At 33.7% G+C, this 11258-nt stretch overlaps 1 protein-coding gene across 1 annotated transcript; it reads right to left on the bottom strand.

Moving 5' to 3' along the window:
• Positions 1 to 866: 866 nt before the first annotated feature.
• On the bottom strand, positions 867 to 1737 carry LOC149559846 (uncharacterized). The gene is made up of 2 exons (XM_089827489.1): positions 1513 to 1737; positions 867 to 1064 (listed from the first exon to the last, which is right to left on the bottom strand). The coding sequence occupies exons 1-2, from the start codon at positions 1735 to 1737 to the stop codon at positions 867 to 869; spliced, it is 423 nt and encodes a 140-aa protein (XP_089683615.1).
• Between the last annotated feature and the right edge of the window lie 9521 nt (positions 1738 to 11258).

Below are 11258 nucleotides of genomic sequence, written 5' to 3'. Positions count from 1 at the left end.
ATATATTTATAAACTTTGAGATATGAGATTTATGTAAATATTACTAATTTATACTTATATTTGATTAAATATTAAAATTTATAAAACATAAAGTGAAAGGTTTTATGATGACCAATCAGTCATAAAAAAAAACTCATGACAGAAGTTCCAAGACTATTAATTTTGGAGGAATTAAACTTAAAGATTGTTTAAAATATATATTAAAAATAAAACAATTTTAAAACTTAAAACGGGAACCTTGGTTCCCTGAATAACGCAAATATTGACTCTGTAGTCAAATAAGTTGGAAATAATTTTGAATTAATAACAAATATAAAAAATTGCTGCCCACAATCCAAACCTGTATATATACGATTTGCTATAGTACTGGTATCTATGATAGTAAGAGCCAGTTTTTCCTTTTGATAAAGAGATATTACTGATATCTATGACAGTAAGATTCCTCAGTTATTATTCGACCTATGAATCTAAGTGCTAAATTCCTTATATGTGTGTACTTATACAAAAGTATTCACACGTATTGAGTAATCTATCCATAAATAAGTTGAGTTCCTTTGAAACCTATCAATGCACCATGATATGATCAGACTTTTTAACTTCACGTTTTAAAATAAACAAATTATGTTGGTTAGCCCCTGCTGGCCCAAATTTCTTATGGAAAAATTGTTTAAACGCGTCTCCATTAGAAACAGAGGCCTCATTGAAACATTGCAATTACAAACCAGAGCCAACACCGTCACACTCTTTATTATATATAGAAAAACACAGCATACATACAATCCACAGTATGCTTCAAACCAGAAGATGGTCTACAAACAACTCGTTATAAGATGAAACAACCCAAAAAATAAAATTCATTTGCTCTTTCAATGCTCTGTTTCTCCCTCTTTGTGGTTTCCAGGGAGCTTCTCTTTGAGCTTCTCGCCCCCTTCTTCCTCAGCCTTCACATGACCGTCTTCTTCTTCCTCTTTCTTGTCTCCATGAAGCTTCAACTTGTCCTTCAATCCACCCTTCTTTGTCTCCTTCTTCTTCTCTCCTTTCTCATCTTCTTCCTCATCGCTGGACTGTACACACACAGCATTTCAACAGATCAGAGACCGATCCGTGTAATCATTTAACCAATAAAAGTACGTAAGGTAGGATGAATTTCAATAGAATGCAAAAAATTGAAATATTTGGTTAGGCAAAAGGTGGAACAAAATGCAACCAAATCTAAAAAGATGAAGGGATTGTGATCCGTTGGTCAAATTTTAATAGCACTTCCAAAAGCCAAATAAAAGATCACCGCTCAGTAACACAAAACCTTACGCCCTAACAAAAAGAGAGAGACCATAACAGGATAGTTGAGGGTATGGATACCGTGAACAACAGGGGCTCCATAATTAATTCAGCTATTGCGTAATACAAGCACTTCAGAAGGGTTAAAAAATCGATTCAAATCCAAGCACATTGGTATTCCATCTGATCTATTCAACTTAGAAACGAAAGCATTGATAGGCAAAATAAACGTACAGAGCTTGAAGAAGAACTCTTGCTGCGATGCAGCTTTCCCATGAGTCCCCCTTCTTCTGTCTTCTCCTCGCCTTCGCCTACGTGTCCCTGCTCATGAGGAGCTACACCCGCCACGTCTCCCTCCACGACAGCACCATGCTGCTGATGTGTCTCCTCCTCTTTGTTCTTCCCAAACAAGCCAAATAAACCGCGACCCCTATGCTCTGCTGCGTTTGAATCCGCCATTGTCAAGAAATTGAGATACTTGTCAAGATGGAGACGGCTGCGTAAATAGCTCAAAAAGTTACATGGAAAATGAGTGTTGAGCGAAGGCCAATTTATAGGATTTCAAAAACAACTGACGCGGCTTGCTGGGGCGTGGCATTTATATGTCGGTGAAATAAATGTTAACATTACGCGGATAAGACGTGAGTGCGCCCATTGAAGTAAAAGTAATGTCGACGACAAAGATATCGTAAGGGGACGGTCTACATGCATTCCAGGCTCTACGAAACGAGCTCCTGGCGTTTCGTATTTGTGGGGAGAATCTGAAACGCATGCGTTTCAAATAGTGATAGTTATATTATAATTAGAGCGTACGGATCACCCTGCTTTGCCCTTGGAAAAAATGGAAGGTCTTTTGCATGGACTATCGACTTTCCTTGTAACGCCTACATTTTGTGTTTTTTTGGTGAATGAAAATAGACATATATTACTAGTTCAAGTCTTCAATTTGATGGCTGTATTGATCCTTTTTGGTGATGGAAATAGGTATATATTACTAGTCATATATTAGTTTTTATATATTATATATAAAATAAGTCAAGAGATATATTTCAAGGTGTCTTGGACAAGGATATTTGTCGATTGCATATATATATAAGTTAGTAGCAATTGTGTTTTTTATAGTTAAATATATACTTAATCTATAATAAATTATATTATTAAATATTAAATATTTTTACCATATTTTATGATGTTCATTTCAAAATATGTTTAGAAAAATAGATTTCTTTTAAAAATAATGATTTTTGTCCTTATGTTTTTTTTTTCAAGTAATTAAAATTAAATTTACGATTGACATTAGAGTTTTGGTTTACATTAGCTTATAGAGTTTTGAGTTAACATTAATATCATGATTAGCTTTAGGGGCATAAATAGGACTAGGGTTAAGAGGTTAGTGTTAGGGTCGAGAGATATTGTTTAGGTTAGGGTTACAATTAAAGTTTGAGCTAGGATTAATAAGATGTTTTGGGTTATGACCAAGAATAAGGTGTGGGTTGGGATTAGGGTAAGGATAAATTGTTAGGGTTAGGGTGCAAGGTTTACAAATAGGAGAAGTATGATGGTTAGGATAAACCACAGGATAAGGATTAGGATTAAGGTTTGTATCATGGTAAGGGTTGGTGTTTAGAGAAGACATTAGTATGACAGTCAAGTTTACATGTTAAGTAAGGAATAGGGTTAGGGTTAGGGGTAGGGTAAGGATTAGGGTTATGGTTAGTATTAAGGTTAGGGATACATTTTAAAGGTATGATTACTATCATTTAGGGAGTAAAGGCATGCTTAAGATTATGATTACATTTATGATTTATGATTAAGGTTAGTTTTAGAATGGTAATTATAGTTAATGTTATGGTTAGGTTTTGAGAAAAGGGCAGGAGTAAATCTATTATTAAGATAATTTTAAGGTATAGGTTAAAAATTATTGTTTGGGATGATGCTTAGATTATATATTTTTGAACTAAGGAATAGAGTTTAGATTATGATTACAATTAAACTTAGGAGTCAAACTAGAGTTTTGGTTTGCATTAGGGTTAGATTATAATTAGAAATAGGGAAAAGGTTGTAGTTTTGATTATGATATATGAAATATTTGGCCAAAAGGTCTACTTTGCACTTAGGATAATGATAAAGTATATAGTTTGGATTATGAAAGGATTAAAAAATATGAAATTAGAGTTTTACATTTTTTATTAGATTTCCCATCTAGGACTATATTTTATGGTAGGACTAAGATTAGGGTTTAGTATATAGGATTTAGGGTTACAAAGATTTAGAGCTCAGGTGAAGGCTAAAACATGCATTTTATAAAAACAATCTTGACCATGAACCTAACTTCAATTGAATTGTAACTTTAACCCTAAACTTTAATGTACTATATTAATCCTAATAACTATATAAAATCCCAACCCTAATTTTAAGCATAATAAAAACATAATCATAACCAAAATTTATCTAATATTTTCATTACAATAATTATTAGGGTGTTTGAGCCTGGGATTAAGGTTTAGGGTTTTCAATTCAAATTATGATTATGATTAGGATTTGGATTAGGTAAAGTTGTATTATTATTAGGGTTAGGCTTTATGATAATGATCAAGGCCTAGATATTATAATTAAGATTATGGTTGGGTTTATTACATTTCAAACATTTTAAATTTTAATTGACAACCTTAACCACCTCATGTATACATTTATGTAATGTCTCTTCTTACTATTTTCTACAATGGCATATGCATAAGTTAAAATTTGTGCATAGTGTTTTCCTTTCTTTTTTTTTAATGTATTTTCCTAAAGTTCAAGGTGCTTAGAATTAAATTCCACTTTATTTCAATCAAACACATATCTATAAATTTCCTCCATTTGAAGTTTATTATTTTATCTATCTCGCAAAATTGTTTTTTTTTTTTTTTCTATTTTTAACATTTTTGGTAGTAATTATTAAAATCAATTATATATATTTTTAACTATCATATAATATTTCTATTTATTTTTGAATTCTATCTAAATCATACTTTAGATGTTCTAAATAGTTATTTTAAATAATTAAAAAAAGCACAACCACTCTTTGTAATTAAATGTTTTGAATTGCTAAACTTGTTTTGTTAAAATTTTCATTTATTTCTTTTTTAATTATGAAGATAATTTTTTTCTTTATTATACCTTCTATTTACTTATTTTTAATTATGAAGGTAAGTTTCTTATGTTTGGGTTCATCACTTAGTATGTTGGTTAATTGTGGTATCTTGAAGATCAAACTAAATCTAATTCTATAAAAAAAAAATGATGTTTCAAGTCTTTTTTCAGGATGTTGTAGGGTCGGTTGATATCTTAGTTGTCACTCAGACCCATGAGAGTCTGGGTTTTGATGGTTATCAGTGGTTGTCAGTCTTCAGGGATGAGGTTCACTCCTCTGGTGGTGTCTGGGGGTCTGGAGGTGTTGCCTACTTGATTAGAGACAACCTCTTCAATGGTATTTCTATGGTTTATTTTTGACAGACATACCAGATTTATGTGGATTTGAGTATGCCATGATAGACACTGTCATCATGATTTGTTACTTTCCACCAACCTCTTCACCCTATGCCATTCATAGTACCGAGGACAATGATCCACTTACTGATCTAATTGAGTGCATTTCTAGATTTAGTGCCTTGGGTGACATAGTTATCCTAGGTGACTTCAATGCACGGACTAGGGAATGGCAAACTGCTATACATGACCAAGGCATAGATTAGACCTATATTACAGAACTTGATTATGTCAGTTTGGGGCTCTAGCATATTTTTGAGATCACCATGGACCTTTATCTATCTATGGCCATCACCTTCTTTACCTGTGTGAGTCTTCTGATCTAGTTATTCTGAATGACCTTCTTTTCTTTCCTAGATCTGAGATTTTTACCTATTAGCCACACTATGGGAGTTTAGTGTGGTTGACTACATTATCATTGGTGCTTCTTTCATCTCTTGCATCTGTGGCATCACCATCGCCCATGTCTCACTTGCCTACTATTCTCTTTTGTGCCTAGCACTTCACTTCTCACCCCTCTCGTCAGTCACCCCTTCCCTTTACGAGGAAGGCCACTCCACACCTTCACCCACATCCCCACCCCCCTGACTACTTTGGATCACAACCCTAACCATTTCCACTTTTTCTTTGCCTAGGGTGATGGGGACTTCTTAATTTTTGACCTACATTGACTCTTCTCGCCTATTATTTCTTTGAGTGTAACCATGCTCCCTCCATGTTTGATCTCTTAACTACAACAATGTGGGAGTCGACTTTCTTTTCCATCCCCCACCACCCTATCCTTAGATCAAAGCACTAGAACATGTGCCCTATGAACCATTGGTTTGATGCCAACTATAAATCCTTTCACCGTCACTTGAATTTTAACCTTTGAGACCTCTCCTTGAATTATCATCAATTTTTGACATTCCTACCATTGGTTTCTTCATGTGAAGAAATGTACTTACATTGCTTCATAGTGAAATTCCTTACATGATACGCTTAGCCAGGACTCAAAGCTCTTTTGGTGCACCTTGTTCCCATGGTATTTGCCCCTACCTTGCTCCATCGACCTATGCTTCGTCATCTCCCACACCACCACCCTTTATGACATTCTAGGTCAGCCGCCTCTTCACCTCATCTCACCCTCTCACTGTTATATCTTTACTACTTCCATCATATAAAAGACTGTTAGAATGATGAAATGCAGTAGAGTAGTCGATGAGTATGGCTTGTAGACAAAACTACTCAAGCTTGGTAGCTCAGTGATTGGCTCCTATCTCACAAAACTCTTTAATAGAGAGGTTTGTATTGGCTTTCTGGAGGCTTGGTCGAGGCACATGATCCATATTATTCATAAGATGAGGCCAATTTTTGACCCCAACAATTACAAGATCATTGTGATTGGGCATACCTTTTCTAGACTTTGTGCCACAACATTGAATATTATTCTTTTAGGGGAATTAGATAGGATGAACTATAGGGCTAGAGGTCAAGCTAGTTTTAGAGTAGATTATCAAACTATGGATCATATCTTGACCTCATGGGTGGTGCAAGGTTTACAAATAGGAGAAGTATGATGGTTTGGATAAATCATAGGATAAGAATTAGGATTAAGATTTTTATCATGGTTAGGGTTGGTGTTTAGAGAAAAGATTAGTATGACAGTCAAGTTTACATGTAGAGTAAGGAATAGGGTTAGGGGTAGCGGTAGGGTAAGTATTAGGGTTATGGTTAGTATTAAGGTTAGGGATACATTTTAAAGGTATGATTAATATCATTTAGGGAGTAAAGGCATGCTTAAGATTATGATTACATTTATGGTTTATGATTAAGGTTAGTTTTAGAATGGTAATTATAGTTAATGCTATGGTTAGGTTTTGAGAAAGGGGCAGGAGTAAATCTATTATTAAGATAACTTTAAGGTATAGGTTAAAAATTATAGTTTGGGATGATGCTTAGATTATATAATTTTGAACTAAGGAATAGAGTTTAGATTATGATTACAATTAAACTTAGGAGTCAAAATAGAGTTTTGGTTTGCATTAGGGTTAGATTATAATTAGAAATAGGGAAAAGGTTGTAGTTTTGATTATGATATATGAAATATTTGGCGAAAAGGTCTACTTTGCACTTAGGATAATGATAAATTATATAGTTTGGATTATGAAAGGATAAAAAAATATGAAATTAGAGTTTTACATTTTTTATTAGATTTTCCATCTAGGACTATATTTTATGGTAGGACTAAGATTAGGGTTTAGTATATACGATTTAGGGTTACAAAGATTTAGAGCTCAGGTGAAGGCTAAAACATGCATTTTATAACAACAATCTTGACCATGAACCTAACTTCAACTGAATTGTAACTTTAACCCTAAACTTTAATGTACTATCTTAATCCTAATAACTATATAAAATTCCAACCCTAATTTTAAGAATAATAAAAAACATAATCATAACCAAAATTTATCTAATATTTTCATTACAATAATTATTAGAGTGTTTGAGCCTGGGATTAAGGTTTAGGGTTTTCAATTCAAATTATGATTATGATTAGGATTAGTATTAGGTAAGGTTGTATTATTATTAGGGTTATGGTTTATGATAATGATCAAGGCCTAGAGATTATAATTATGGTTGGGTTTATTACATTTCAAACATTTTAAATTTTAAATGACAACCTTAACCACCTCACGTATACATTTATGTAATGTCTCTTCTTACTTTTTTCTACAATGGCATATGCATAAGTTAAAATTTGTGTGTAGTGTTTTCCTAATTATTATTTTTATGTATTTTCCTAAAATTCACGGTGCTTCAAATTAAACTCCACTTTATTTCAATCAAACACATATATATAAATTTCCCCCAATTAAAGTTTATTATTTTATCTATCTCGCAAAATTGTTTATCTTTTTTTCTACTTTTAACATTTTTGGTATTAATTATTACAATCAATCATATGTATTTTCAACTATCATATATTATTTCTATTTATTTTTGAATTCTATCTAAATCATACTTTAGATATTCTAAATAGTTATTTTAAATAATTAAAAAAAGAAAAACCACTCTTTGTAATTAAATGTTTTGAATTTCTAAACTTATTTTGTTAAAACTTTCATTTATTTCTATTTTAATTATGAAGATAATTTTTTTCTTTATTATACTTTCTACTTATTTTTTTAAAATTATGAAGGTAAGTTTCTTATGTTTGGGTTCATCACTTAGTATGTTGGTTAATTATGGTATCTTGAAGATCAAACTAATTCTAATTCTATAAAAATTATGATGTTTCAAGGTCTTTTTTAGGATGTTGTAGGGTCAGTAGATATCTTAGTTATCACTGAGACCCATTAGAGTTTGGGTCTCGATGGTTATCAATGGTTGTTAGTCTTCAGGGATGAGATTCACTCCTCGGGTGGTGTGTGGGGGTCTGGAGCTGTTGCCTGGCTGATTAGAGACAACCTCTTCAATGCTACTTCTGTGGTCTATTTCTGAAAAACATGCCAGATTTATGTGGATTCAAGTATGCTATGATAGACACCGTCATCATGATTTGTTACTTTCCACCAGCCTCTTCACCCTATGCCATTCCAAGTACCGAGGACAGTGATCCACTTATTGATCCGATTGATTGCATTTCTAGATTCAGTGCCTTGGGTAACAACATTATCTTAGGTGACTTCAATGAAAATACTAGGGAATGGCAGAACCCTATACATGACCGAGGCATGGACTAGACCTATATTATAGAACTTGATCATGTTAGTTTGGGACTCCAACATATTTTTGAGGATTGCCATGGACCTTTATCTATCTATGGTCATCACCTCCTTTAGCTGTGCGAGTCTTTTGATCTAGTTATTTTGAACGACCTTATTTGTTTTCCTAGATCTAAGCCTTTTACCTATTAGCCACACTATGGGGGTGTAGTTTGATTGACTACATTATCATCGGTGCTTCTTTCATCTCTTGCTTGCCTACTATTCTCTTTTGTGCCTAACGCTTCACTTCTCCCCCCTCTCATCGGTTCCCCCTAACCTTTATAGGGATGGAAACTCCACACCTTCACCCACATCCCCACCCTCCAGCTACTTTGGATCACAACCCTAGCCATTTCCACTTTCTCTTTACCTAGGGTGACGAACACCTCTTCATTTTCCACCTGCATCAACTCCTCTAGTCTATTATTTCTTTAAGTGTAACCATGCTTCCTCCATGTTTGATCTCTTAACTATATCAATGTGGGAGTTGACTTTCCTTTCCATCCCCCACCACCCTATCCTTATATCAAAGTACTAGAACAAGTGCCCTATGAACTGTTTGTTTGATGCCAACTATAAATCCTTTCACCGTCACTTGACTTTAACCTTTGATACCTTCCCTTCAACTATTGTCAATTTTTGACATTCCTACCATTGGTTTCATCATGTGAAGAAATATGCTTACATTGCTTCACAGTGTAGTTCCTCGCATGATATGCTTAGCCAGGACCCAAAGCTCTTTTGGCCCACCTTGTTCCCATGGCATCCACCTTGCCTTGCTCCATCGACGAGTGCTTCATCATCTCCCACACCACCACCCTTTACGACATCCTAGATCAACTGCCTCTTCACCTCATCTCACACCCTCACTGTGATATCTTTAATGCTTCCATCATCTATGAGATCGTCAGAACAATGAAATGTAGTAGAGTTGTCGACGAGTATGGTTTCTAGGCGAAACTGCTCAAGCTCAATAGCTCAGTGATTGGCTCCTATCTCACCACACTCTTTAATAGAGTGGTTTGTACTAGCTTTTTGAAGGCTTGATCGAGGCATGTGATCCATCTGTTTCATAAGACATGGCCAATTTTTGACCCCAACAATTACAAGACCATCGTGATTGGGCATACCTTTGCCAAACTTTATTCCACAACATTGAATACTATTCTTTCAGGAGAACTAATAGGCCAACAATGGGAAAAATAATAGTAAACAATTAATAATTTTATGATGAAGTTTGGCTGGTCTATACGTGTCAATCCGAGAGAGTAAGCTCTCGAAAGGTGTCCAAGCAGTATGCCAACAAGGGATGATAGTTGTGAAATGAGGAATTATAAATGAAACTACAACACACAAAATTAAATCTATGAAAAATTAAAGAAATCCTAGTGACAGGAACCATCACTTCTTAGTGACAGGAACATTAGAAATAAAAAAAACAAAATTAATATACAATAAAAGATAATTGTAACTCACAATAGATCAAATTCATATGAAATATTATCATGCAATAAAACATAGTTATTGAATGTATAAACTAATATAACATGATTAAAACACATACCATGTAATTCTAAACTGGTCAAAATACAAATAAAAACAAGCTTAAACACACATAAAAGAAAGAATCACAAAGTGACTTTAGAGTGGGCCCTCCTCCTCAGCTTCCTGGTGACGAAGAGACAAATTGCTTTTACAGCTTCTTAACCATGCACATGAATATAGAACTTATGATTTAAAATAACAATATTTCTGTACACTGTTGTGTGCTTTTCAGAACTATATGTGTCTCCCTACTTCTATCTCCTATTGTTTATATAGATCTAGCTCTAAAAATTAAATAACTACTTTGTTATTCACTCTATAAAAAGAGTAGCTATTACATAATAGAGTTATAACAAAAAAATATGGTTTGCAAAGAATAACCAATTTGCTGTCATTGCTCAAATAGAATGTATTTCCTTCATTCACATTTGTTGAACCACGGTGATGGTTTTATTATAAGCAATTATAGTGGTTTGTTATGGACCAAGCTTACTTCCATATGCTGCCATGTGATTTTTTGCAGGTATAGGTAGAATATGTGGCTTAGAACAAAAAATATCCCATGCCAAGAATAGGCAATGCTTTGCAGCAGCAATGTTGTCTTCAGCTAAAATTATTTGCAACAATATGGATTTTTAACAGTTTGTTATGGATGAGTGATTTTGATTTCCACATGAGACTATACTATCTCTTCTCCTTAGCAGCAATAACCTTTTATGCTTGGTTGGATTCTTTGCTATCCACGTAAGAATTTAGCTAAGCTGGAGGAGTTCTATGTTGAGCTAGTAATATGGTCATAATAGCGACAAAAGATGGAACAAACTTTGAAAATTGAAATCTGAACCTGTAATAGTAAACTAGAAAAATCACGTTTTGAAAACAACCTCTAACTTTTCCATCATTCACTTTCTAAAGTTTCTACTACGGGTTGTAATTGGGCATGTTCTGGACAATACCCATGTCTCGAATTTTTGAGATTCATCTATATCTATTCATGAAAGGAAATGCAAAACTGTCTGTCCTTATTTTTAGTTGCTAATTATTCCAGTCAAGTTCTTTTTCAACATACTCCTTGGTCAATATTCCTTGAATAATGCTTTAAATTGTTGAGGAAATAAGGAATGTTAATAAGATTCTTACATAGAAGGTGATAGGAAG

Source organism: Cupressus sempervirens, chromosome 4 (genome assembly GCF_028749045.1).
Source record: "Cupressus sempervirens isolate cs-2001-9-10 chromosome 4, ASM2874904v1, whole genome shotgun sequence".
Taxonomy (NCBI): domain Eukaryota; kingdom Viridiplantae; phylum Streptophyta; class Pinopsida; order Cupressales; family Cupressaceae; genus Cupressus; species Cupressus sempervirens.
This window is presented reverse-complemented; position numbering and strand designations above follow the sequence as displayed.